Genomic DNA, 27,958 nt, shown 5'->3' on the forward strand with positions numbered 1-27,958 from the left:
AACTTTCAGAAGTGCAACCAGAGACCAAACATGAGTTTGGTGAAGACTTTTTGCGGCTGTATGCGCGACACTCTTTCTGATGACAAAATGTGCTCATAAAGCACAAGAATGTTAATTTAGGAAGTCTGCTTAGTCATAATTCATGCACAGCACAGTGAGTCAGCTGTAGAGAAGTAGAATATAAAGTGAGGGTGTTAGGAGGAAAGAGTCACCCTGCCACACACACACTCGCACCTGTATGAAGCTGCCTGTCTAATGCTGGATAAAACAGCATGGGGCTCTCTTTTTTTAATCTATTTATGTCATTCTTGCTGCACTGAGTGGCCACTCCAGATGGTCTGTCCTCGCCTGCCATATTGAGGCAATCAAATGAAAAGGGCACCCTCATAGTCAATTGGACTCCTTTATGAATCAGACAGACACCAGATCAATTCAAAACACTGCTGAATAAACCACTAACTCCTTTTCTGTCTCAATCAGCGGAGAGGAAAGCCCAGTATCACTCCTTAAATTTCCTGTGCCTGTGTTACTTAAGCCTAAGTGCATCTTGATCATAATCACATCATGTTTAAAGATGATTGAGCGATCAGCCTTTTCATTTAATCATCGTCTCGCTGTTTGGCTCTCAGCTTCCTGGTGAGTTTCATGGTGGATGCTCGGGGAGGCTCCATGCGAGGCAGCAGACACCACGGCCTGCGAGTTATCATTCCTCCTCGAACCTGCACTGCCCCAACACGCATTACCTGCCGCCTGGTCAAACCTCAGAAACTGACCACGCCTCCTCCGCTGGTGGAGGGGGAGGGGCTAGCAAGCCGTATCATCTCCCTAGGGCCGTCCAGTATGCAGTTCCTTGGGTGAGTCAGCTTTGTAAATGTTCATGTAAAAATTCTTCACCTTTGCGTGCAGATGTTTTTTATGTGCGTTCACATTTGCAGCTTGTGGTAGTCTCTGCAAATGATATTCAGGGTTTGATGGGTAATATAAGAAGACAAAATGCATAAAAAAAAATATTGTATACTTGATCAGTTTCCTGCAAAGCAATTTTATTATTAAAGTCAAACAGCGAACCAGCTGTCAACTCAAACAGAGACTAGAAATAATGATAACTTGCCCTGGATATGTGCAAAATAATGGCAATAATGTCATTTTAAAATCAATTACAAACTAAGGATTATCATGCCATCTAATGGACGTTAATAGTTTTGCATGTCTCAGAGAGACGCCATAATCCATGATGGTATGTGTGTTGAATAGAAGTACAAGTATGAAACCTGATTCAAAACCAGATTTATCTTCTTTTGCAGGCCTGTAATAGTGGAAATCCCCCACTTTGCCTCACTGGGCCGAGGGGACCGAGAACTTGTGGTCCTCCGTAGTGAAAATGGCTCGGTCTGGAAGGAGCATCGCAATCGCTACGGTGACGAAGTGCTGGAGACTATTCTGAATGGCATGGATGAAGGTCAGTGTGATGGTAATGAATGACTGTTGGCGAGACATTGCATACGATGCCGATCTTAATCTTGTTTTATGACCCTGGAGTTGCAGAACAAGGGTACAGGGAGGAGATAGTTTATGGCACAGTTGTCTAAGCAATGACACAGAAGTATATTATCTCTTACCTCAACACGTGTATTCAAATTCCAAAACTTCTTCACTCCTTGCTGCGTCCAGACCTGGAGAGTCAAGAGGAGCTGGAGAAGAAGAGAATCCGTCGCATCATCTCCACCGACTTCCCCCTCTACTTCGCCGTAGTCTCCCGCATTCAGCAGGAGAGTGATCTGATTGGTCCAGAGGGGGGTCGGCTGACCAGTAAACTGGTGCCCCACGTCGAGGCCATCTTCCCCGAGACGGCCGTCACCAAGAGAGTGAGACTGGGACTGCAGGTAAGAAGAGGAGTCAAACATTGGAACTAAAATACATGAGAGGAACAGCAAACACGAGATCCTATGCAGATCTTTCATAATTGCTCGGGTGTTTGTTATTTCGCTTGTACAACACAGAGACAATCTGGTGCTTTCAGAAATTACCGAGGACAGATGTTGTATTACCAACCAGCTGACTCTCAGGCTGTGGCTCAGTGCTCCATGCCAGCGTGTCTACCTGTGGCATTTCTGTTTGTCTCTGTGAGTCGAGATTTGACAGATTTCACGTCCTTAAGTTGGCGTTCTGTCTGTCTGACAAATGAGCCTGACCATGCAAGCGCTGTGCATCAGTCACTGAGAGTGAATTTGTTCGGTGTGTTTTGACTGCAGACAGATGCTTTTATTCTCTTGTTGTTCTGATTCTTGATGTCTGAAGGGAGTTCATGAAACATGCATGTTTTCCCCCATTTACTGAAAATCGTGTACATGTTCCATTTATTTAATGGAATTTTCCCACCTTACATTTCTTGTAGTTGCTTTCATCTATTTAATTACACTAAACATTTACTTTAGTTAATTCGTACAGTGAACAGAATCGGCTTTTACTGAAACTGAACTGAAACCAGAAATGCAGAAATTGTTTATGTGAAAGCTAGCTATGATAGAGGAAACACTGACAGAGAAAAGCTTTTCAGGGCCTTTCAGCTACAATATGACATACAGGTTACATCACCTTGCATCCACTGTTGCTAAGAACATGACCTGAGGAGTATATCAGCCTCAGTCATACCATTCTGCACCATTTCTAAATTAGCATTTGCAACACGTGGTGTCTGCCCTGCCAAACTGGAGCCTTTGGCAAACGTGTGGCCGACTGTCACTCATCCAGACCTCCACAGACACACATATGGGAACTTGGCAAACCATCACACTCACACAACACCCCCGCTCGGTTTTGTTTTTCACAACAGAACGATTACGACGGATTATGGGTTCTACATTTTTTTTGGTCACTTCAGTGTACATTGTTTACATCGTCTGTCACGGCACTGATATGTCACAGCGCTGATGCTATTTGAGGAAACTGCATGAGTTTTTGCTTTGCCTTATGCTGCTCTGTTTATGTTTTCCTTTTATCCAGCCATTCATCACTCCTCAGTTCCCTGATTTAAGTTGTGAGCCACACTGACCGCGCTGATGCACTGATCTGAGTTGGGTCAGGTGTGAAATATGAATTGGTTGCATGTGTGAGTATGGCTGTGAGTTTCAGTCTATGGCACATCCGCTGCTCTGTTTTGTTTTTCTGTCCTCCCCTTATTTCTATTTCCTGCCTATTTACTATCCTTCCAGATCTACTTACTTCAGCTTTCATATCCTGTTTCTGCTTGACTTTGTATTTAACATATTTATGTACCCAGCCTTCTCAGCTCCTTATCCTTTACACTGCCTGCTCTGACATCCTTTGTTTTTAATAACATTTTCACCCACCGCTTCCACTTCAGGCACAGCCAATCCCTGATGAGCTGCTGACTCGGCAGCTCGGTAATCAGGCGACCTTCAGCCCAGTGGTTACCATCGAGCCACGCCGACGCAAATTTCACCGTCCAATTGGGCTGCGCATCCCTTTGCCGCCATCCTGGAGGGAGAGTCCTCGGGATGCTGGGGAGGGCGATACCACCAGCTTGCGCCTCCTCTGCAGTGTCATTGGTAGGATCCTGTGCCTGCTTTTTCTGTCAAGTTATGACTTTTTGTGTTTTTAATTTTCTGGATGCACCTATAACATAAACATAAACATAAAGCTGTACAAGTTTGTATGTAGCCATCTGTTACCTTGGTTATCAGGCCATGAATGACAGTGTGGTTGCTGTATGTCAGGTGGCACAGCACCCGCTCAGTGGGAGGACATCACTGGAACCACCAAGCTGATGTACGCCAACAACTGTGCCAACTTTACCACCAATGTTTCTGCAAGGTGACTGTCTCCGCGCTCATCAAAACAAATTTATTAGCAGTCAGCTTTTCTTCCCCGCTCTCTTGCACACTTCTGAATATTAATCAAAATTCTACCCGCCGCCGTCAACCATTTCTTTTCCAGATTCTGGCTGGCAGACTGTCCACGCACGGCAGAGGCAGTGACCTTCGCCAATTTGCTGTACCGGGAGCTGATGTCTGTTCCATACATGGCCAAGTTTGTTATCTTTGCCAAGATGAATGAAGCGCGCGAGGGACGCTTGCGTTGTTACTGCATGACGGACGACAAGATGGACAAGACGCTGGAGCTGCACGAAAACTTCACCGAAGTGGCCCGCAGTCGAGACATTGAGGTCAGCACGGGGGCAAAGGAAAATGTCGCCAAGTTCACGGACAGGGAGAGGTGTTACAGAGAGCCAGGGGGGTCATGGCAACCTTGAGCATAGTTCAGACAGTGCAGATAAATTTCATAACTGTAGCATGACCTTTTTCTTAATCTGTGCACGCTGATGCAATTGGATCTTGTTTCTAATGATTTATATAATATGAATTTCATTGTGGCTACTCAAGTCATTTTTAGGCATTGCTGACATTGCTCCCCCATCCTGGTAGGCATGAGGGCACAGAGGAGTGGGAGTTTGTCTCGTACGATATCGATCCACACTGGTTTTACACAAGGGTCAAATCCTTGTCAGATTCTCTTGCTGTTATGATTTATCTTGTTTCTCGTAACATTTTGGGAAACTCTCCGCAGCTGATGGAGGGCATGCCGCTGCACCTCGAGTGTTCTGGGAACCTGGTGCCCATCAGGAAGGCCACCCAGCAGCCTCGCAGCTTCAGCTTCCAGGCCTTCAGAGATAACAGGCTGCCTGTCTCTGTCAAGGTCTGTCTTTACCTGACTGTTCATGTGCCTGCTTTTCTATCACTCGCTACGTGTTCATACTGTACCGTGGTTTTGTTTGTTCAGTTGTTGGATTCAGTGTGTCAACGATCCTCTCGCCAGTTAGTGAGTTTCCCTCCTGAGCACCCACCTGCTGATCACCCAAACAACCTGTTCATACTGTGTTTTTGGTGTGTTTGCTTTATCTGTCAGGCAGTCTCACCGTTAGCATGTAAAAGTGAAGATAACAGTGCGGCGTTGTGTTCTCTCTGCACACATTCAGGACCAACAGCACACCAAGAAAGTCACATCTACACCTGAAAAACAGTGAAACTAGAACAGAGGCATCATTTCATACCACTCATGTTAAGAAAAAATATTAATGCTACTATATATTCACACAGTTTGAAATTATTATTATTAATCTTTTTTATATATTACATTTCTCAATATGTGTGTCCTCTATGTGTCTTCGTCTTTGTCAAATCCAGTTCATTCTTTTTAACCAAATTACAAGAATTTGTTAAATTTCTCTCTTTTTTCGGTTCTTTTTCTATTTCATTTTGATAAAATTTATTTTTACTGAATGTCTACAATAGTACCCACCTCCCTAATATGTAATGGTACCCTGCTTTGAAGTGTCCCTCTGGTTTCAGATATATCACTGTAAATTTAGTCCTCCTTTCTGCTCTTAATTGTCTCTTTTTGTCCTCCTGAATTTCCCTGATGTTGCTTAAATCTTGACTTTCACACTGTGCCTGTCTTTTTCATGTCTGTCTCATCATATTTATGTATTTTCTTTCATTCATTTTCTTTGGTAAACCATCTATTTGTCTGTCAGTGTGACACACACTGCTGTTCAGTGTCAGCTAGATGAATACTTTGAGAAATACCTTCTCATTACGGTGTAGCCAAGCAACAAACAACTTACCTGTCTACCTGTTGACTCTCTGGGTAATTGTTTGCATGTCCTGTGACTCCCTCATTTTCTTTGCCTGCCTTCCTATCTTGCGGCCTTGCCTGTCTGTACGTGTCTGTCTCACTGTCTCTCTTTCTCTCTCTCACGGTCACTCTGTAACTGTCTGGTCTGACAGACGTCCAGGTAAAATGTGCAGGTAAATCTCTCCCTCTCGCCTGCCTGTGGACTGCTTCCATCCCTGTTCCCCCCTGCTTCTCGTCCCATGTTACTGCGCCACATGCTCGAGACACTGTGGAGGGCTCTAATATCAGTTTTGATGTGTTTTTTCTTCCTCCTCCTCTCTCCCTCCTCTTTTCTCACGTATTCTACCTCTTACACTGTCTCCTTCATTCACTTCCTTCCTTTCCTCTTTGCTCCATCACTCTTTGCCTCCATCTCTTTCATTCTTCTATCTTTTTTCTTCCTTTTCCCCCATTTTCTCCATATTCTTCTTCTTCTACTCCTCCTTCTTCCTTTCCTTCTTTCTCTTCTTCTTTCTGTCTTTAATGTCTCTATGTTAGGTCAGAGATAGTAACAAGGATGCCACTGGGTTTTTATCCTTTCTGCGGAAGTGCACCAAGTATGAGGATACCCAGCATGTGCTGTGTAACCTTAACATAGCCATGCCACCATGTGTTAAGGTAAGGACTTGCTTGCAAACACCTCCCTGCAAGCACACATACACAAACCACCAAGACCCCCATGTGAGACAGAGGTCTGGATATGTAAAGTTAATCTATAAGGTGTCAAGCTAATGTCATATCTTACTTAGAAAGTAACACTGGGAAGTGTAAAAATATCAATATAAATCTAAAAATATCGGGTGCTTTTTTTGTTGTGATAGCCGAGCCTACCGAGAAAACAGCATGATAAGTATTGCACAATCAAGTCGGTGAGAAAGGCTCCAGCTCAAATACCAGCAGCCATCGGCCCAGCTAATTCTCACCTGAAATGAAAACATTACTGACGCGGCCAAATAGAACAGCCTCCTGACCAAACAACTGGGTACTGCTATCACATGAAGATGAAAAATGAAGTTGCTAACTGTAATCTTGTCTAATTTATATTAAAGAAACTTGGCTTTATCAAATAATATTTAACTCACAAACTGTATACACACATTACAGCACGCATGATGTTTTTCTTCCTCTGCCAGTAATCTTTTAATCTACCACTGTAGCTTTTAGCTTTAGACTATGTGCTTTACTGGTATCTAGTGGTCTAAAGTGGTATTACATCCTCCTTACCAATACGTTATAATTAAAAGCTCAAGTTAACTGAACAAGGCTCCTTTGTTTCAGTCCAGTGGTGCCCCACACCTTTTCTATTAATTTGCTTTTCTGACGTGTATTTGAGGAATTATTTATCTCTGCGTGAACCGCTTTGGATACAAGCAGCTGCTAATTTAACGCCAATAGAATTCATTAGGCTAGGCAATTTTACCAGAGCAAGTTTTTTTCCTGCTTACATCACCCACCCCCATATTATATTTCAGGGTGTATGAAACCCAGTGATCCCCCACCAGTGCCCACAAGTTAAATTGTGCTTGAATCAATAAGTAGTAAAACAATGTGCAGCACTGCTTTATTTACCCCTTTAACATCTTCCCGTTATGGGGGGGGGCCTCACCCACATGAAAACAAATCGATTATTTTTCTAATGTTTACCTTTACATGGAATTTTGACATTTAGTTAACATTTAGATTTATTATGTTGTTGCACTAAAAGACTGTCTTCAAGGTAGGGAAACTCCATATTTCTATGGTTTCACCTGTACACTGGATTACTGTTTCAACAAGGCACTTTGAAAAAGACCACATTGACTACCAGAGCTCTTCATAGTGCTAAAGTCCTGTGGGTCAAACATCAGGTCTCAAGAGGTTAAAACGGGCTACATTAATGACACAACAATTCGATTTAGTTGTTTTGATTTGCTTTTCAGGTTGTTGGAAGTGAGGAGCGCAGGCGAACTTTGACCCCCCTCGCCCTGAGGGAACGTTACAGTGCGCTGAACGAGCCTGGTGTGGGTGAGTCCTTCACTGCCTGACCTTCTGCCCTCTCCTGACTTATACACAGTGGAGACGGGCGCTGAATGTTGCATTGCCCCCTTACCCACATGCCTTCGCTTCCCACTCTGCCCTCTCTATATCCCCCTATCTGTCTCGCGTGCACGCATGGCACAAAGACTGAGCCTTGGATGCAATGCACTGCTCTACAGTATGCCCCAGAGTCCTTTGCAGTGCAGTTAGAGGAACCCGTATTGAATGTGTGACCATATAATGAGCAGCAGCCCCCAACATAATGGCTCCATGGCACATGGCAAATTAGCCTTTTCTTTCCTCAGTGTCCTGGTAGATGAATGACTTCTGTGATTGGTTTGCATGGCGCTGGTGTCTCCACTGCGATTTCCAATGGCATGGCAGCAGATACTGTTAGCATTAGCACTGTAGCTTAGCACTGGGAATGGGCAGGACCTCGCAGTGGAGCTAGACAGAGGAGTCCGTACATTGATTGGCCTGTGGTAAATGAACAGAGTCAAGATGGCCGTTCTGGTTGGTTCAAACGTTACTGATGGCGTTGGAGTTGAAGAGGAAAGGCCTTTTCTGTCTATCAGTTACACAGCGCTGCTACATTGCACCTCAGTCCCTCTATAATGGTTACTGAATGCTACTTTGACTGGTGGGACTAGCACCTGAATGAACCCCAAATTCTGACCCCCCCTGTCCATATGGTGTGCTTAACCTGAAGATTATTTGGACAAAAACAATGTTTTGGGTATTGCTTATTTCCTTCAACAGAGCAATGCTTTTGTCAAGGTAAGTATTGCTATTAATAATTATAGTAGCAACTCGAGTCAACAGCAAGAAGATTTATTGAAACCGAAAATATAATAGCAACTGCCTGCAGTGTTTGAGTATTAATCATAACACACATTTGGATAGTCCAAAGTTGATATTATCTGACCACTAAGACCCAACATCAACCCTGACATGATATTATGTATCAGCTGGACAGTCCAAATGAATTGTGACTTCAATATTCTAATTTTTTAAGTAGAGCTAGAGTTACAATCTCCTTAGTTGACTATATGTCCACTTATTTCTTGTGGTGACACTGCCATTTGCTTTTTTCTTTAGCCACTGTGAATGCCATGGAGAGGACTGAGATCAAGATCAACATCATATCTGAGCAGCTGGGTTTGAGCTGGGCAGGTCAGTCATTTCAAAGATCAGAGGAGCCATCCATCCACTGCGTCTGTCTGCTTTTGTGTGTTATCTATTTTATCCATGTTGTTCCGTTTGTCAGAGTTGGCGCGTGAGCTTCAGTTCGGCGTGGACGACATCAACAGGATCCGTGTGGAGAATCCCAACTCCCTGCTGGACCAAAGCTCCGCTCTGCTCAACCTGTGGGCCAGCAGAGAAGGCAAAAGGGCCAAGAGTAAGTGGAGACACTGCTATGCCTCTTAGAAATGACCTGTTCATGTGTCAGTACATGCAAACTGCTTGTCACAGATTCTGAATGCTGCATTATTCTTTACATCACTTACAGCACAAAAGTCAATCTGGCATTGCATAATCAACTCATAACTATATTTGTTCACTCTGGCTGTAGAATACTCTGTGACTTTCCATCTCTCTCGACTTCCCTGTCCTCCTGCACATGCTTCACCGTTCCTCTCTCGTCATCTGTCTGCCGCCACACCGCCAATGTGTTTCCCCCTCAGTGGAGAGCCTTTACACCGCCCTGAAAAACATCGACCGTGCTGACATTGTGACCTCTCTGGAGGGTCAGGCTCCACAACCAGCACCCGGTTCTTTAGAGGAGGGTGCCTGTCGACTCAGCGACCGCGACTCCAGCCTGCTGTCCCCCAGTGTCATCAATGGTAAGACTACACAAACACATCAAACAGCTACTCTATGCAATATTCACATCAGTTTTCTGATCAATCAACAGCAAAAAGTTAGACAGCAAGTGTGCTACGCTCGTAGTCTTAACACCCTGTTACTTCAAATCTATCACTCAAGATTAGATCATTTCATGTTTTTATTTTAATTTATGAATCCATTTGTTTTAATGTTACAATAAAGTTTTCATATACACAGTATATGAGATGAATACATAATATACTCATGGCAGGACTGATGTTTAGCTTGTGTGATTGTCCCATGATTATCTGTAGCAATCAGGCATAAAAGTTTGCAGGAGAATGTGGGAGGAAAGTTAATCAGAGTTACTTCCATAGTATAGTATTTGGTGCGATTGGTAATATAAGCAGATTCAGGAATGTTCACTGAAAATTCACAGTTATTCCTCCAGGATTTATTTACAGGAATGCCTTTTTTTTCTGTAAACAAATCTACTGGTCACAACAGCTGCTATAGCCAGCGCCACTGAAAGGGGTGGGTGAGGTGAGCTGTTGTTCTCATATGCTTTCCACCTCTGAAAACCTCCCTGCTTCCCTGCGAGTGTGGGTAACAGCCATTGTACCTTGTCTCTGTTGCTCCACAAGAGGTCACGGACACAAGGCCACCGCGCCTAGTGCACAAGCCACGAGTTATTAGACCCCCGTTTTTCAGAAGGGGTAAGTTGAAGTTGAACTCGGGCTGCATGGTGGTTTGCTGCTCATGACATGTACATGATGATGATGATGATGATGATGATAATGAATCTCAAATGATGTTTTTGAGGTCTGAGGAATGGTGTCATTCTCCCACCATGAACCCTGGCCTTTTGCAGCATGCACTAACACCGCCTCTGTGCATTCTTCACTAGGGCACAATCATGTTTTTGTTTATTTTTTTTATTTTTATTTTTTTTCAGTTCCAGTTTTTCACACCTCATACTTGAGCCCTGAACATGATGGTTCTTCCTCTTCTTACTTAATATGAGAAACGAGGATAACTCACTTTTTGCTGTTACTGACCGGATCTTAAGAGTAAACGCAGACATTTATACGGCCAAACAGGCTTAACGTATGGGTAATTCCTGATTTTCAGATAGCACGTTGGGGATTGTCTAGATTACATGTGTGTACGTGTGTCTGTGTGAGTGTGTGCACACATGCATGCGTGTGTGTGTGCATACATGTGTGTGTGTGTGTCTGGGATGGATACACTAGTCAGAAGTGGCGCTCGTACACAGATGATAGTGTGCTCTGGGCCTTCATACCTTGTTTCTATCCTTCCCTCTTTCTTTCTCTCTGCCTTTCTCATTCTTTCCCTGAGAACAAGACAGACAGTCTCAGACTTTTGTCTTGCACTCAGGACAATCTCTTGTCCGTCCTACTTTCAGTCTGTCTCTGAACCTATGACATGTCATATCTGCTGCCCAGCCGCCCTGCTCCTCCTCCTCCTCCCCTTTCCTGCTCTTCTTCCTCACAGCTCTTCCTGTCCGACCTCTGACCTCATATGACCTCATGTTGACCTCTGGGCCTCCTCCTCCTCTCTTGTCATCTTATTTTCCCGCGCTCCTCCCTCGTTCAGTCGAGCGGGGACCCTCTCCTCCTCCTCCTCTTTCAATCCAGCTCTGTGTGTGTACTACAGTTGGTGCATGTGCATGCTGCATGCTTTGCTGTTACGGTATCTGTGTGTGTGTGTGTGTGTGCGTGTGTGTGTGTGTGTGTGTGTGTGTGTGTGTGTGTGTGTGTGTGTGTGTGTGTGTGTGTGTGTGTCAGTCTGTTGGTGAGTGTATGTTCAGACCTGGGCTTTAGCTAATAGTAGCTAAATTTGTTAGCATTCAAATAAAGTCAGGAAAATCACTATTTCCTTCAGCTTGCAAGGAATTTATGTGAATAAATATTTTATTTTTACACAAGAAGTGTTTGAAATGCCTTGCAAGCACAACTAGGCTCAGTTTTAATACTTCAGATATATTAAAGTATCTTAAAATTCATGTCTACCCAGGTCTACTTAAGATGATTTGTGTCTGTACAGTGAATGGGACTTTCCTGAACATAATAAAGTTTGCTGTTTGCTGTTTTGGATTCTGACATCTGTATGTGCATGGCATGCTTTCAATGTATGAAGTTTTCTTCACAGTGTAAAATGTTTTCTCTGTTCAATGGGTGTACTTCAGTCTTGTTTTTTAATGCTATATTAACAAACAAATGTTTTATTTTTTTTCTTTTCCTGTAAAATAAATGGTTTGTTGTTTATTGCTCCGCTGTAACACATGGTCAGCTGCGTAGCACATAATGTTCAATGTACAATGTTGCTGTGACTTAATGTCTTTCATTCATGGGCAAAAAAACAGTTAATTACTTTAAGTCAATTTTCACAATCAATCTTTTGCCCAAGTCTGATGACGGACTCACTGTTAACATTGTCTGAACGTTATCTGCCAGCAGGGATATTGCTGTGAGGTGTGTTTGTGTATTTTTTTGGGTGCGCCTGATTTACCTCTGTACATTTGAGGCTCACCTGTGAGCCAGAACTGCGTGTTCTCATCTGTATTTCAATATGAGTGCAGTACCGTGCGTGCGTGTACATGTGCGTGCGTGCGTGTACAGTGCTAAAGTGAGTCGCGTGCTGTGCAACGTGCTGTCTTTTCGTTTATTTGTGCTTCACTTACATCCTGTGCCTTTGACACCTTGTGCGTGCGTTTGTGTTTAAACAGCAGGAGTGAAGGGAAAGGCTAACCCAGATTCATCTAACTCATTCTAACTCTCATTCTGACTCATTCCTCCCTGTTCACCTCATTCTGATGCCACCGCTCATCCCCCTGGCCCTGTACCATCCCAGAAACACACACACACACACACACACACACACACACACACACACACACTCACATTTAGTCCATATGCACAAAAATGATTACTAGACTACTTAAACAGTAAAGAGGAATTTCACCCATTTCTTTTGAGCTGTTGTTTCTATTTGTGACAGTGTGACTTTTGGTGAGATTGTATTCATGGTAGAGCAGGTGCAACTTATCTGCTTAGATTCATCTGACCTGTAAGCTTTCAAAATCTGAAAATAGAAAACAAACTTATCAGGAGGTCAGGTCAGGTAGACTTTGCTATGTTTCATTCATTTTCTGAGCATAGCTGAACCTCAATGATATACATCCTGTCCTGTTTCTACAAGAAAACATACTGTATGTTAGCTTTGCCAAAAAAAAAGAAAACACTTACTGTGTATTAAACCTGTCTGAGCATCTCATTGTTAACCTTAACTAGCAGGTTAATCACTATTATGGGAGCAGTGCGTCCACAGCTGCACATTACAGCCGTTTCCATACATTAACTGTACCAATAGATATTCTTATAGATAGAATTCTTCATGATTATCTTCATAAGCCTCGTAATATTTCTCCACAGCCACAGTCAGTGATAGACAGGCTGTTTTTGAAATGAATGGGATTGTGAAACACAGTCAAACTGCCAGACATGAGATGTAATTCACTGATTCTTGCAAACAAATCCTAATTTTTCTACAATACGGACAGGAAATGCTAAATATGTTAGCTTTGGGGACAATATTTCATAGCAAAGGGACATTTTTCAGTATTATAAGCAACAAGTTCACAAGGTCAATTTGTAAAAACTGTCTGGAAAGGTAAACTGAAAAGATTTTCTGAAAGCTTCAGGTTGTGCTCAGACTATACCTCAGTTTTTCGTGGAAATGAAGCTATAAAACCTCGACTTAGTTTGCAGATATTTGTGATTTTAACACATTGGTCAGACTTTGGTGGATTAAGGCAGAACAGTGTGAACACATCCTAACATTGATTTTGGGTGAAGTGCTCCTTTACTGTTCAATGTCACAGTTTTTCCTTCATCTGAACTATCAAAAACATTTTGCTTACAGTCAATCCCCAATCCAAACCTGTCCCCTGCACCAAAATGTGTGACAGTATTATTGTCTCAAATATCACAAAGATGTGTAGCATATCAATTAACATGTTTCCAAAGTGTATTAGTTTAAATACTGAATATGTTTCACTATTTATTTTAAATAGTTACAGACATTTGACCCTGTCTTTGTGTTAAATTCAGATAATAGTAATGAATCAAAAGGTGACTCAATGAAGTAATTAAAGGTGAACACAAGGAAAAAAGTGACAAAAATGACTTAAAACAATCCAGACAATCTGTCAAAGAAACTGAACCTAAATGACATTAAAACAAAAGAAAACAATGTTTTTCTCATTATTCTGTATGTGCTATAAATCAAAATAGAAATATATATTCTGATATGAATATGAATCACATTATTAAGATACCACTTACTTATTTTGCCCTGAAGTTAATCTCAGGAAGAATAATTATCACAGAACAAAATGTGTGTTTGTGTGTTTGACTGTGTGTTTGTGTGTGTCCTCTTGTATTTTCCTAGAGGAAGAAGTCTTATAATATAAAAAAAATGAAATAAAAAAGAAAAGAACCTTTAACCCAACAGGATGTAAAAAAGTATTTTGTTTATACATTCCTCGTTATATTCAAGAATCATTACAGATATAATGCTTAAATAGTGTTAATAATGTTTAATATCCCAAGAATATAATTTATTCATTTACAGTCAGTTCATCAGTTAAGGCCTCCTTGAGTAACAGAAGATAATACATGTTGCAGCCATGTGATTGGATACACACTTTGAAATGATGCAGTCACTTTAGAATAAATGTCGACCACTATGTAACTTATAATACTGTAGATTTACTTCATTAACAGGCACAATCAATTACAAAAAAGTCTTTAAATGTAATAGGTTTGTCCAATGTGCCTGCGTATTGATGTGTGTGTCTCTGTATGTATGAGAGTGTATGTGTGTGACCTTTATTTGGATGCTTGGGGTGCAGACATATAAATGCATGACTGTGTAACCACAGGAGAATGCAAGAGTAGCAGTAACTTGCATCTTCCTCTGCAGAATCTGCAAGATGCTGCTGACTCCCACTCAGAAATATGGGTTGGAACGATAATAGAGACGTTTCTTTACAGCTTTGATATTTGCATCATGGCTGCTGGGAAACACTGTAGAAAAAGAACCCATCTGTCTAGAATAGTTTGTCATTCTGAGGATCGTGCAGCACCTGGCCTCCGCCTCGATTGGTCAACACCAACAGTGATCTGAAGAAGAACAAATTTCAAATGCTTTTATTAATAAATATTGTCATTTCATTGTTGGCTGTAAGTAAATCTAACAGCTTTAATGGACACTTCTGATTAACTTTGCCAACCTCTTAATGAGCTCCACTTTATGTCGTGCCAACCCCGTAATCAATATACAGCTTAACTCTAAACGCACCTTTTTTCTCAAGGAACACGGTGCATGTTCTGTAGATTTACGTCCGTACAAACTAGAGCCCTGCACCACTCACCTCACAGACAATGGATGATACACCAAACCCCCTCGACCCCCACCTCACTCTTATCGCTGTGTCCCAATGACAATAACCTGAAGTACATTAGATCAGACCCCCAAAGAGAAGGAAATCAGTCCAAATATTTTAACCATGAGACAAATTAACAGTCTAACGATGAAAGAAGCTGATTTCTGATAGACCAGCATTTTTCAAGTGTTCTGCTTTCCAAACTGAAAGTAGTGAAAAACGCTCGGCTGGATTTGTTAAAGGATCAGTATATTTTCTTTTTCACTCTTGAATCCAAAATCTCCGGCTTGAGAAAAACAGTCTCTTTCCTGGTGTATTGGGACAGGGCTGAGCCCACTGTTTCCTCATGGGTTGGAGAAACAGTCGATCCACCACCTCCCCATCCTCCCCCTGGCTGTGCCTGCGTGGTGTTAGTCTTTCTCTTGTCTCGCCCCTGTCGTCCCTCCAGGTTATGGGCTGGTGCAGGAGGAGCTGCTGTCCCCGGCCTCCATGCAGTACAGCCTGCCCTCTCCGCTCGGTGCGGAACCCTACTGGCAGGAAGTCTCCAGCCTCGAGTGTGCCCCTATCGCCACCACCGAGGAAGACACATTAATGGAGATGTCGGACGTTCAGGTGTGGCCAGCAGGGGTCAGCCCCTCGCTGGTTACAGTGGAGGACTCCTCACTGGAGGGCAGCAGTCGGGCGGACGACTCAGAGGGCGCCACGCTCTCCCTTCCCTACAGCTTGGGTCGCCCGAGCAGCGGAGCCAGCGGGGCCAGCGGCTCCATCATGGAGCTGGAGGAGGAGGAGGAGGAGGAGGAAGAAGGGGAGGTTGAGGAGGAGGAGGCGCCACAGGAGCCAGCAACTATGCTGGCAGAAAGGGACAGGGTGAGGGCCAGTGGCGCCGTCCCCAAGGTCAACCTAAACGGGCAGCTGGGAGGTCAGAGGTCGGATGGGAGGAGAGGAGATGCCCCCGCAGCAGGAGGAGGAGCAAAAGGGGGAGGTGGAAGTGTAGGGCTGGGTTCAGTGGAAGGGATTTCTGTTGTTGCAGGCCAGCAGGTGTATGCCCAGATGTCGGGACTGAGTCGGGCTACGGAGCATAATGGAGATAACCGGTACGTCGCCTTCGACTGTGTTGTTTTTCACTGTCTGTGCTCAAAATGGCAACGTAACCCCTGGATCACTTTGATCTCCTCTGCTTTTCTGTCTCCCTCCCTTTTGCTTTTGCGTTCCGCTCTCCAGAGTGGTGGGAGGCGGAGCATTTCAACCCTACTTACCAGACAAGGACTCCCTGCAGGGCTGGGTGGGCTCGGTGTCGTCGGGACGTGACGTGCCGGGCTTGCGCGTGGCCCAGGAGGCTCTGCTGACTCCGGTGTGTGACACGGGTTACTCTCATGTGCTGCGTGGGCGCCTCCTGCAGGGCACGCAGCCCTTTGACAGGGGGCTGGGCTTCTCTCACCAGGAGGCGGGCCAACGTGCTTGGGAACAGGAGCTGAGGCGGGGCCAGGTCAGGTTGCCACGCCAACCACCCGCCGCTTCCTGTGCCTGGAGGGGGAGCATCTTTATCCATCCTTTTTATCTTTTTTGAATTCTTATCAGCTTGATTTTTTTGCTCACGACCATCAATTTTAGTCTCACTGAACGACTCAACGATCATCAAAATTGACTGTTTTGATGAACCTGGCCAGAGTGATGTGTTGTGTGGTGCAACACATGGGGAATATCTGCCATGTCTGATACTTTTTGGTTTGCTTCTACATTTCTGATTGCAAAGAATTTATTGATGTACAATATGAGTGCTATGAGCCGCTATTAATATGTAAATTGTGTTTTGCACAGAGAGAGGAGAAAGAGGACTACGCTGCTGAGGCGCAGTTTGTTTCCGAACACGGGAACGTGCTCGCTCGAAAGGTGAGTCAGTCATCGTTCACGCTGAGTCATAGTCACACACCAACACTGTAAACTCAAGCAGACGGACAGCATTTTCCTGTGAATCAGTCACATAGCCTGACACACAGGGTGGGAAATTAACAGTAGCCACCAGCCAAATGATGGTTAAACATATTTTGTCCCCTCGAGCAGATTTGACAACAAGCCAGCCATGATTCTGAAATTAGACATGTGAAGTATTACAAACAGCACGACCGGGTTGTACAAAATGAGTGTCAATGAAAAAGTGAGATATTACCACCTTTCATCATCACTGAATGTCTCAGGCAGTGGCTTCTTTGGAAAGGATCTCTTCCAACCTGATTGGCTGATGAATTTCTAGATAACAGCGACGGCGGGTGAATTTTGGGGACGGCAGCGAGCCACAGAGGCTGGCCGGTGGACAGACGAGTTAGTTTCCTGCTCTGCTCACATGTAGAGGCTTCAGCGGTTAACTGACTGGTCCGAGTGTTGTCTCCTTCCCTCCTCCCTCCCTCCTTGCTCCAGGTGGGGGTGGATGTTAGAAAGGGCGCTCAGTCAGTGCAGCGCACCAGTCTGCGGAGAGTTAAACACTGAAATACACATACGTACTACCCAGTCCTCCAGGTACGGGACACACTACAAGCACTTGTGCATCCCAGTGCTTGGATAGAAGCCTGTATGGCAACTTATTGAACTTTGTTAGAGCTCAGTAGTCTCTCACATGCTGTTCTCTTCCATTTCTGTTCAGAATTAGAACCCTAGATGTGGCATTCTGTCCGTTTTGCCAGTGTTTTTTGTCTTTTTTATCATTCAGCCTGCGTTTCAAGTGTCAACAGCATCCCTCTCTGTCTTCTAGGACCGGAAAGCCACTGCCAAATCATCCTCCACAAAAACGCAACCAGACCGCAGAAGAAAATAAGCAAGGGAGGAGAGGAAGAGTAAGAACTAAGAAGTGCAAACTACAAAATGACAAACACAGGATCATCCTCAACGCGTGACCATGGAGCACCACAAAAGAAACGAGAGCGAGGAAAAAAAAGAAAAAGTTCAACTTGTAGTTTTATAACATTTGTAAAGAAAAATATCAACTAAACTAAGGCATGATGATTCTCTTTTTTACAAAAAAACATAAATGTCAGTAAAACAACCAAGAAAAAAAAAAGCAACAAAAAGTGCTTCCTGTGAACTGTAATCGCATGATGACTGCTGGTGCATGCCCTTTGACCTTTTGAACTGTCATTATCTACAAACTGAAGGGGTACAAGGTATGGGGCTGGCCCACGCTTGGGCCACAGGCCATTTTAAGGACCTTATCCCCCCCGCAACTGGAGTGGCAAGCAAGTTGAGTCCAATAACACTACAGCCAAAAAAAAGAGTCCCTCGATGGATGGTTCTGTATTGAGCTAAGCCTCCGCTGAGCCCACCAATGCTTCTTTCAGTGGACCCTTCCCCTACTATTCTCAATGTGATATATGCACTCTATGCTACGTGAAAATGTGTCAGTGTGCGTATGTGTGCGTATGTGCGCGTGTACTCTTCTCTACCGCATGTGTTTCTTGCTTCTGGCTTGGCGCTGAGCCCCGCCTCATGATTGGCTCGCTGCCCCCGTGATGTCATGGCGCGCTCAGTGCTGGAATGAGAAAGCCGCTGTGCTCCCCTGCTCGTGAGTGTTTTCCCGTCTGCGTGCGCTGGCGTCTTTTCCTTTGTGGATGAAGCTCGTTTCTTGTCGTTCGTTCCTTTGAAACTTGTTGGTTTTGAGCATTGTCTAACCTCGGTAGGGAGCTGAAGCTCTTCCGCCCCCTGGTGTTTTCAGGGGAAATGTGTTTTTCAGACAACAGGGAATGTTTTTCAGAGTGGGTTGTTTGGTTGCGTTGTGCAGCAGCTCTACAACACAAAGATCAACGTTTTCCTCCCTTGAGACCTTTTCTACCTTCTTCCATCATTTCTCCCAGTAGCGCACGTCACCTTGCCTCACAACCTTTATCAGTAGCCTCAGTCTATATGCAGTGGAATCACAGGCCTCTCCATGAGCGTCTATAGCTCCTCCATCTAACGTGTGTGCTCCCTCTTTATCTGTTTGCAACGGCTGTAGGGCCTCACTGTCGAATTCTGATTCGTTCATTCCAAACAAAGTGAGTGAAGTGGAAAAGTCACGGAGGATCTGATTCACGTGAGGATGTGGTGGTTGGAGGGATTCCCAGTTAAATGGCAGCAAGCGTAAACTAATGCTACCACAGCGTGATCGTGACAGGAACTGTGCAGCGAGGACAGACAGGTAGCACTGTGATTGTCTTATTAACACTGACCCCAGACTCGTGAACTGTGAAGACACACAAACATTCATATGTACAAACAAAAGCACACGCGCACACACCTAATCAGAAACAGTACATCATCGCCTGGTCAGAGTGTTTTTGGAGTTTGCTACAGCAATAAAACTTAAAGACAAGAGCACAGAAGATGGACGCCTGGAAATCTACACGAAGGATCGGGAAGGTGAACAGACCGAACTCCTCAGTGAAGACAGAAGCTCCATCTGGATGAACAGCGGTCGAGTTTGACATTGAGCGGCTGTGCTGTACCCGACTGGTTCCATCGACCTTGATGGGAATGAGTCAGAGAGGACGCGCTGATGCGAGATGGGATGACTCAGCTGTAGCAGTTTGGGGCTGCAGAGGCCTGAGAGGGATTATTTGTTTTTCAGCACTTAACGTAGCAAAATATAAACCAGGATATGTTAACTTAATACACTGATACCTATCGAGGGGTCTGCTGCTGCCGCAAGGTGGGCTCCACCGAACTCCATGTTCTTTTTCCTGTGTAATTTAAGTTGTAGTTGTGTTTCACGATTTTCAAAAAAAAAAAAAAAAAAATACACTGGCATTACTGTAAACCACCTATCGTCCCCTTCATCTCTGAAAGATTTACTTTATGCAGAAACCTGACGGCAGCACTATGAACGGTCATGTCACGGTAGCACACATTTCCTGGAGATCAGAACACAATATTTAAGTACTGTAAATGCTACTGTAGCCTGAATGAGTGAGACACTGAGTGAATGAATGAACACCGTAGTTACACATCACACCAATGCACATATTCCCCATGCTCACGAGAGCCTCGTCTGATGATGGCACATTTTTAATTACATATCACATGTTTTCCACTGTTACTCCACTCAGGTTTTCAGTTCTGCTCTGTCAGAATCAAAAATGTTTTTCTTTTGTTTTTAAGTTCTGAGTCCTCCTCTCAAAAGACGAGCGCGGGATACAAAGTCAGTGCTTCGGAATAAGACTTTGGTGTTGGGGCCGTTTTGGGCGGGATGGGGATGCACGGGGGTCCTTGGTGGGAGGTGTGAAGCAGGATGGTGTGTGTGTGTGTGTGTGTGTGTGTGTGTGTGTGTGTGTGTGTGTGTGTGTGTGTGTGTGTGTGTGTGTGTGTGTGTGTGTGTGTGTGTGTGTTTGTGGTGGGGAGCTCTTTGATTCAAATAAAACCAAAAAGGACGCAGAGTATGGAGTATGTGGTCAGGAACCACTCAGCCTCTCTGCTGCTCTGTTGTTAATCTGAATTCATTTAACCAGACAGGTTTCCGTGAATCATTATTCCCTTTACAAAGAAGTCCACCAAGTCAAACAAGACTGTTTCAGTTACTTAAAGTAAAACAGATTTTCCTCCACTGCAGGTTCCTGTGGGCTGCTACTGAGTTTCCTGTTTTGACCTGTTCTCTAATCCTAACAAAACAGCTGCCATTAAAAAATGTGTGCTTTGAATCTTAATTAGACGATCATGAGGGAGATGCAATGCACAGAAAATATAATTGGATATTACGTGAATAATTACATATGAGAAAAAGGTTTTCTTTTCATCACTGCATCAGAGGGAAGGGTTTCATTTGGGGAGATGAGACTCTTGGCATCAGTGCTTCTAAAATACTGAATATGGCCATGATCACGTCTCAAAGTGAGTTTAAAACCAGTAACCACAGGTGTCGCCAAATCAACCAAGCCTGAAATCTAAAGGAGCATGATGGTGCAAGCAGCAACCTGAAAAATGAAGCCATTCCAGTTTGGAAGTGCCCAAAACTGCTGTTCCTCAAATGACCACTTGAGGCTGGTTCCAAAAGCGAGTCAATCCCCAATGACCCCCATATTGAAATGCCCAACTACACAACAGTTTAACAACAATAAATGGCGGTGGATTTTATGTAACTCCATCCATCCATCCATTATCTATACCGCCTATCCCTTTCGGGGTTGCGGGGATTTTATGTAACTCGATTATTTAAATTATATTAATAGTTAAGGGCATGGCTGCTCTGAATGACAGATAGCTGCTAGAGTTCCACAACCAGCCTTCATTTGGCCCGCCTCAGCTGCACCCACGCTCCGCCTCTTTGAGACTATGCCCACATTTCATACAGTCGCTGTTATCCCCTCATTTATTTTACAGTTAAAAGAAATCTACACTTAACCCCTGAGTGAAATTCTCTATTAATTAAAACTTAATTTGCATTTTTAATCTGAATTAAGCCAATCAGGAGAACCTCTGCACTATGATGAATTCAACTCCACCACGTGTGTGTGTGTGTGTGCGTGCATGCATGTGTGTGATAGTGCTTGTTGGATCCGGGGGAAGAAGAGAGAAAATTTTTACCGGGCTTGTGACTTGAGAGGACGTGTAACCTACGACAATGTATTTAAGAAACAAAAAAGAGTATTGTAAAATTTTAACTGTTGAGAAGAATAGAGATCACCTATACTCCTTTAGAATGGATACATGACAATGTAAACGCAATATCATATTACTCTATCCTAAGGAATGCAACTGCGCACATGCACAAAAAAAGATGTTTTTATGAAAATATATGTATAAATATATGACAAAATATATTTAATTAGAATGCTATGCACCCTCATAGAGTTGTTATGGATGTTCTTTAAGCATTATCTAGACTAGGCCAACACCCACATCATGGGGAATGTAGAGGCTTTGTAGCTATGACCACTTGTTTTCTTTTCTTTTGTATTGTCCTGGAGAGAGGATAAACAAACGTGAATATGTATACAAGCCTTTCGATCAGAATCATTCTGACATGAAGATATGTATAGATCATCTTACCCTGTACACCAGCTCAAACCATTTACAAGACTTAATAAACAAAGATGTGACATAAATGTCGTCTGTGTTTTTGTAAGAAGTGAAATTAGTGCAGTCTTTTTCGCTGAGTTTATACTTAACATGTACTTTGATCTTTTTGCAATGTACATTTTCTGTACTTATCAAACTGTAGAATTGAGTTTTACCCACCAGCTTAAACTGATAATAATTCTTTGATGCCTTCTGTTTTTTGCTGATTTGTTTGAGACTATGTGTAAAATGTATTTGAATATTTGGAATGCATATTTGCACATTTATTTTTTTTTTTAATCATATGAAAAAAGTCTCTTATGATTGTCCATTTATCCTGAATATGTGGCATAGTTCCGAGCTGGACATGTATGGTTGAGAGCGGATCAGGAAAAACTACAACTTCCACGTGTTGGGACGCCCCCTGTTTTCAGCCAATCACAGCTCTCCGCTCCACTTGTTTTGGAGGAAGTCCGCGTGTTGTTTTGGCTGTGATCAGACCACGTGGGGACACGAGGTGACTACTCTGTGTTCTGACTGCGGCTTCATATCGTCCTTCACGTCGCACTTTAGAGCAGAACAGCCAGTCGCAGAGCCGGTGTCGTGAGAGATGTCAGCGGGAAGTCAGGCCACCAGGAGCCGGGATATCCCGGCCATCCGCCGGGTCACCATCCACGATTCCGCTCATATGCCCCAGGACTACTCCACGACCCCAGGGGGGACCGTGTTCAGCACTACGCCCGGAGGTACTGTCAGGGGGAGGAAAATTAGAAAGAAAACTTGACTAGAAAGACAGGACAGATACAAAGGGACACTTAAAACACAAGAAGACACAAGGACAAGGGCTTATAAAAGAGAGGGAGCAACACGTGAAGGGACATTTAAAGGAATGTCTGCAAGGGATTTTTGAATCTGGGGACAGTGAGTGGACAGTGAGTGATTTTGTAACACTACAGGGACAAAGTGAATAGTTACCATCAGTAAAAGCATATTTTAATTGAACTTAATGCAGTCAAATATGTCTTTACCATGGCATGAAACCAGATCAGATCATGGTATGGGAGACCCTTTGAGAGCCAGGCTGCAGGTCTTGTCCATAGTTCTCATATGTTTTCCTGTTAATGTTTGACAGTGTCAGCGGTTCGTGGAGGCTAAAGACCTCCAGTTAACGGAGTTTAAGGAAACTTATGAGAGCAGCGCAAATCCTGCAGCCTGCAAGCTGCACAGCCTTTTCACTGCACACATTCCTCAGTGAGAGACTCAGTTATGTGTTATATGAATAACATTCATTCAGTCATGACTGGAGCAGACCTCTGTATTCAGTGTCACTAACACGTAGCTGCAGATTACTTACACAATCAAAGACTATATGAGCAAATATAGGCCTGTACTCATACCCTATTTATAGTGTTGTTATTACAGCAGGCTGTTGTTGAGCTGCAGCAGCGTGTTCACTGGATGTGAGATCCGCTTGGTCACACAGTCTCTGAGCAGTTTGGCCCATTTATTCAGTGTTTCACTCAAGCATCTATAAGCCTGAGATCTTGGGAAATCTCCAGTCTGGAGATTTTTTTTTTCCCGCCCTGACGTTGTGGGAAAGGTGACACAGAGTCCACATGTCCATTATAACTGATACTGTGTTCTTTCCCCGTATTGCCAGGTGGGACAGATTTACACAGGTAAAACAGTATTGGGTCAGTGAAGGTGTGTCAGCGTCACTGAGATGGATGATAAAAAAAAAAAAATGGGTCATTGGTCATGGACATGTGCACAGCAAAGACACACAGAGTTACACTCAGAAAAACTCTCTAAGTGGTTTGTCTCACTAAATCTCCAGAATACTGTGTGTGTGTATTTCCTGCATTTCAACTGTTAACCTTAAAGTGTTAAATATCAAGGTTAGCAGATTCATTTTATCTCACATAACTTTTTTTCTTTTAACTTGTTTCGGACACTTTTTTCGACCTGGATCCTGTTTCCTCATGTTTTTGTGTCTGAGTTACGAACAGGAACAAAACTTTTTGAAACTGTTTTAGTGTTAATCGAGACCTCAATGTGCTTGTTTTGGTTTGGTCGAAATAAACCCTTAATTGATCGAGTTTCGTGTAAAAGTAGTCTGGTCGTTCTACCTGCTGCCTCTCTGCTGCAGTCAAGACAGATTTGGTGAGTTTTATTTTGTTTCCGTCCAGCTTAAATGAAGTGTGGTAAAATTGCTGTTTTTGTCAATGGAGTTTGGTGGCTGTGAGCTGTTTCTGTTGAAACACTCTTTTAAAAAAAATGTCTGTCTCTGCAGGGATCCTTTCAGTAATGTTGCCAGACACTTAGAATAACAATCTGAGCCTGTCAGTGCCAAAAACAAACACTTTTAGTGGACGTATGTGATGTGCAATCACCTGAAAGATAAGATAGCAGCTAGATGGTCATTACCGCTAACTCCTTTGCTGCTGTCACCCGCAGGAACCAGAATCATCTACGACAGGAAGTTCCTCCTGCAGTGTCGGACATCTCCTCTGACTCGTACGCCTCCCAACCTGCCCGACATCCCGGGGGTCACCAGGCCGCTCAAACCCGACTCCCCCAGCAACACAAACCAGCCTGAGCAGACGGCCAGCAACAACACCGAGCACAGCCTGCACACAGAGGAGAGCGCAGGTAAGCGTGTCAGCCTCAGGAGGGAGAGGAGCGGCAGTCCTTCGTGTCCGTCTGTCATGGTCTGTTTCTCTCTGCTAAACTGCGATGTCTTTTCCCTTTTCTAGAAGATGCTCAGTTTGAAATTGACATCTGAGGAGACTCGGCCCCCGAGGATGAAAGCGATTCGCAACAGTGTCATCGCTCTTTGGTTTACTCGCATTAAAAAATGATGGGTTGAAATGAGAAGCCTAGTCTTACTACACCGTGTAATCCACTTTCAGATCTGTTCTGAAAACATTACAGCATTTTTATTTTATTTTTTTGTAATGCTTAACATATGTTCAAATGTTGTACTCTTATGCAACAACACTGATGCGTAAAATCGTCTCTTGGATGGACACTTGACTGTATGATGTGTGACATGTTTGACATGTAAATCAAAGTCTGGCAAATTATACCCTTAATTTTTTATGCAATGACTCATTTAGTGACCTATTGTTTATTGCAATTATTCAGATGGATTGTGTAAAGCAAAAGTAATAATTTGGGAAATCTGAAGTTTATAAATATATAAGTTTATAAATCTGCAATAATACCTCTGTACTTTCTTTTTGCTGATAGTACTTCTGTACTTGAGTTGCATTTTAAATGTGTGTCTTTTTGAAACGGTCTAATCTCTTGAAACTGAAAAAGTACTGCTTGAAAACACTTGAGGAATGGCTTCATACGACTTGCACACCTAAATGGAATACAGTCGTCACTGATTTTGTTAATTCCGCCTGTGCTTTTTCTGCTAAAACCAATCCAAACGTCTCTTTTGCCTTATATGGCATCATCATTGTGGGAAATGAGGACCTTCTTTAAACTCTTGTATAAAGACTGTAATAAAAACCATCAAACACTTTGTTCAAGATAAGTGATGATTTATTTTATTACTGTAAATAGCAAACATACAAATGGGTCAATGTGACCCAAACATCTCAAAGTTAAAGCGCTAACACCATTCTGACATTTACATTCATTTCAATGGCATTAAAAAATGTTCCAGCGATCTCCTGCAGTGCTTCAGTCAATGACCATATTGTGCTTTTGTCTTCATCTTAACTGGATCAAACCAATGAATTGTAGCTCATCTGACAAGCCAAGGCACAATTTAGATCACTTAATCCTCTAAAAAAACCCCAGCAGCCTCTGTCTCAGTGTCAGACTGGACATATCTGTGAAGTGCCTGTGGACATGCATCCACTTCATGCCTCTGAGTAGCTCAGGCCCGGCCCTGCAGCTCAGTGGCTCCAGTTTGTCTGGCCTTTAACCAAAAGGCTTGCAGCTCTTTTGTTCAGTGGCAGCCGCACTCCTCCACCACCATGTTCTCATGATGCCTCATGACCATCTTCCCGTTCTCGTAGTACAACATGGAAAGCGGTGCCAGGCGTGTCGGCACACAGGACAGACACGGCACCTTGTCTGGGTGGTGAAGTTTCAGCAGGCTCTGGAGAGAGAAATAGAAAAAATGCTTGATTAGAACACATCTCTTCTGGGTATTAGTAGCTATATCCTGTTGCAGCAAATAGTTTATCTTGGTTACAAAATTCAGTCTTACCTGCATGTATGCATGGTTTGTTGGGGTGAAGGTCTCGTCTACTGGTGTAGGACAGCTCCCTTCACAGCGAAAGGCGTTGTACCGTTTGGGATAGATGATCCACTCGCTCCAGCCGATCTTCTTAAAGTCCACCCACATGTCCACCTTCCTGCAGAGAGGACCCTTGTTCTCCTCCTCTGTGGGCGTGCTGACAGGAGCAGCCCCAGCCACCCTCTGTCTCTGCTGCTGGGTGTGGTGGTGCCTCTTGGCCCGGCGGCTCCTCGTCCTGGAGCCAGAGCCAGCTGTCGCTCGCTCCCTGTCCAGACTGACGTACTTGGAGTGCTCTGCTGTGCGGATGAGTGTTGGCATTCGCTGGCCGTTCGGGTTCTGCCTTGAGAAGACCACCATCATGACCCGGTCAGCTGTAGGGTGTTGGACTCCCCCCTGCTCCTGCTCTTCCTCCTCCTTCCCTTCAGCCTCATCCTCCGTCCTCTGTGCGGAGTCCTCCCACAGCAGCCAGCGACGGAACATCTCTGTCATGTTGAACACCTTCCAGGAGGAGGGGGAGACCATAGAGCTGGGATGAGCTCTCAGGCGGCCCAGGAACAGCCTGTTCTCTGCGCAGTGCATGTCTGAGCACCGGTCTGTGCGGGAGAGGTAGATGTCCACTGAGGCTCTGGAAGACTCTGTGAAAGCAGGCAGGCGGATGCGAAGTTCAGCCAGTTGAACGTTGTCGCTTGCAGACATGGAGGACATGTCAAAGGTGATGGACCACCTCTTGCCAGTCTGCTGGCAGCCTGAAAGGGATAAGAGTAAAGAAAACTGATTAGCAGTCTGTATGACTTGAAGGTAAGGTAACACACACACTTCTGCCAGAAGCACCAATTTCTCATGTGTGAGCATGTGATGACTGTAATTTTGCTGCTCTTAAAAGCTTTACAGCCTTTATACCCAATAACAGTTTCACAAATGTCTAAATAAATTAATCAGAGTTTGATTAGACAAATGATTAAATTAAGATGAGTGAAATTAATCAGCATGTGCACATTTTGTGGGTGTGTGTCAAAGGAGAGCTAAGGCACATGTTATAAAGGGACATGCTGTAGCATTCAATGCATTCACTTAAAGGTGTATACAATATGTTTTCTATAATGTTTACATGGTGCCATTTCAACTGTATAATCCCAAATAAATCATACAGCCCACATGCACTGCATGTCATTACAAGATATGACCATAATACCAAACTCCATTCACAAAGTACTCACTCTTAGCGACAAGGCTGGTGACAGAGTCGGAGTCGTGCAGAGCCGGGTTGTCCTCCGTCCTGAAGCGGCTAACGCTGGCAGCCGGAGTCCTCGCCCGGTCGTCGGTCAGCATGGTCCGGTAGAGCTGCATCATGTAGAGGGTCAACCCGCTGGCATGCTGCCGCTGCACGGTCCGTCTGTGGCCGTCGCTCATCCCACGCATCAGTGCGTCAGAGTGCAGTCCAGGAAGGGGCTGCGCGGCGAGACCCACAAGCAAATCCACCAGGAGAAGAAGCGCAAAAAGGAAATCCACCGTTAGTCCCTTCATAATTCCCAGGTGTGTTGTCTCTTCCACAGGTAGATTCCAAATGCTCCAGGTGAGATGCTGAGTGGCCGTTTTATAACAACACGCCTCTCTCCTGACGTGCTTTGAAGAGATCTGTCAAGATGGTTCAATAACGTGTGTGATCCACGGGA

The 27,958-nt window shown here is 44.0% G+C and overlaps 3 protein-coding genes and 1 long non-coding RNA gene across 19 annotated transcripts in view; 3 read left to right on the forward strand and 1 right to left on the reverse strand.

Moving 5' to 3' along the window:
* The window catches only part of ank1b (ankyrin 1, erythrocytic b), a 65,522-nt gene extending 47,463 nt beyond the window's left edge, over positions 1-18,059 (forward strand). For 3 of the 16 annotated variants that reach the window (XM_070988997.1, XM_070989000.1, XM_070989002.1), the window contains 18 exons: positions 630-854; positions 1,305-1,459; positions 1,672-1,883; positions 3,365-3,569; positions 3,738-3,834; positions 3,958-4,186; positions 4,588-4,716; positions 6,193-6,312; positions 7,614-7,698; positions 8,809-8,883; positions 8,978-9,109; positions 9,396-9,554; positions 10,182-10,253; positions 15,456-16,101; positions 16,229-16,493; positions 16,826-16,897; positions 17,423-17,521; positions 17,754-18,059. In XM_070988997.1, the coding sequence (XP_070845098.1) occupies positions 630-854; positions 1,305-1,459; positions 1,672-1,883; positions 3,365-3,569; positions 3,738-3,834; positions 3,958-4,186; positions 4,588-4,716; positions 6,193-6,312; positions 7,614-7,698; positions 8,809-8,883; positions 8,978-9,109; positions 9,396-9,554; positions 10,182-10,253; positions 15,456-16,101; positions 16,229-16,493; positions 16,826-16,897; positions 17,423-17,491 (2,947 nt within the window). In that variant the 3' untranslated portion in view covers positions 17,492-17,521; positions 17,754-18,059. The remainder of the gene's footprint in view (positions 1-629; positions 855-1,304; positions 1,460-1,671; positions 1,884-3,364; positions 3,570-3,737; positions 3,835-3,957; positions 4,187-4,587; positions 4,717-6,192; positions 6,313-7,613; positions 7,699-8,808; positions 8,884-8,977; positions 9,110-9,395; positions 9,555-10,181; positions 10,254-15,455; positions 16,102-16,228; positions 16,494-16,825; positions 16,898-17,422; positions 17,522-17,753) is intronic. The other 13 variants (XM_070989005.1, XM_070989007.1, XM_070989009.1 and 10 more) reach the window with 10 other exon arrangements.
* A 2,466-nt stretch (positions 18,060-20,525) lies between these two features.
* Positions 20,526-22,071, forward strand: LOC139348714 (uncharacterized). The gene is made up of 2 exons (XR_011603414.1): positions 20,526-20,750; positions 20,782-22,071. It is a non-coding gene; the product is annotated as an uncharacterized lncRNA (long non-coding RNA).
* A 421-nt stretch (positions 22,072-22,492) lies between these two features.
* Positions 22,493-25,569, forward strand: LOC139348704 (eukaryotic translation initiation factor 4E-binding protein 1-like). Its single transcript, XM_070988986.1, has 3 exons — positions 22,493-22,770; positions 24,482-24,676; positions 24,781-25,569. Exons 1-3 carry the CDS (start codon positions 22,635-22,637, stop codon positions 24,807-24,809), a joined length of 360 nt encoding a protein of 119 aa, XP_070845087.1. The 5' UTR covers positions 22,493-22,634; the 3' UTR covers positions 24,810-25,569.
* Positions 25,570-25,991: 422 nt separating this feature from the next.
* Positions 25,992-27,809, reverse strand: LOC139348991 (nodal homolog 2-A-like). Its single transcript, XM_070989428.1, has 3 exons — positions 27,503-27,809; positions 26,256-27,031; positions 25,992-26,144 (listed from the first exon to the last, which is right to left on the reverse strand). Exons 1-3 carry the CDS (start codon positions 27,807-27,809, stop codon positions 25,992-25,994), a joined length of 1,236 nt encoding a protein of 411 aa, XP_070845529.1.
* Between the last annotated feature and the right edge of the window lie 149 nt (positions 27,810-27,958).

Source organism: Chaetodon trifascialis, chromosome 20 (assembly GCF_039877785.1).
Source record: "Chaetodon trifascialis isolate fChaTrf1 chromosome 20, fChaTrf1.hap1, whole genome shotgun sequence".
NCBI lineage: Eukaryota > Metazoa > Chordata > Actinopteri > Chaetodontiformes > Chaetodontidae > Chaetodon > Chaetodon trifascialis.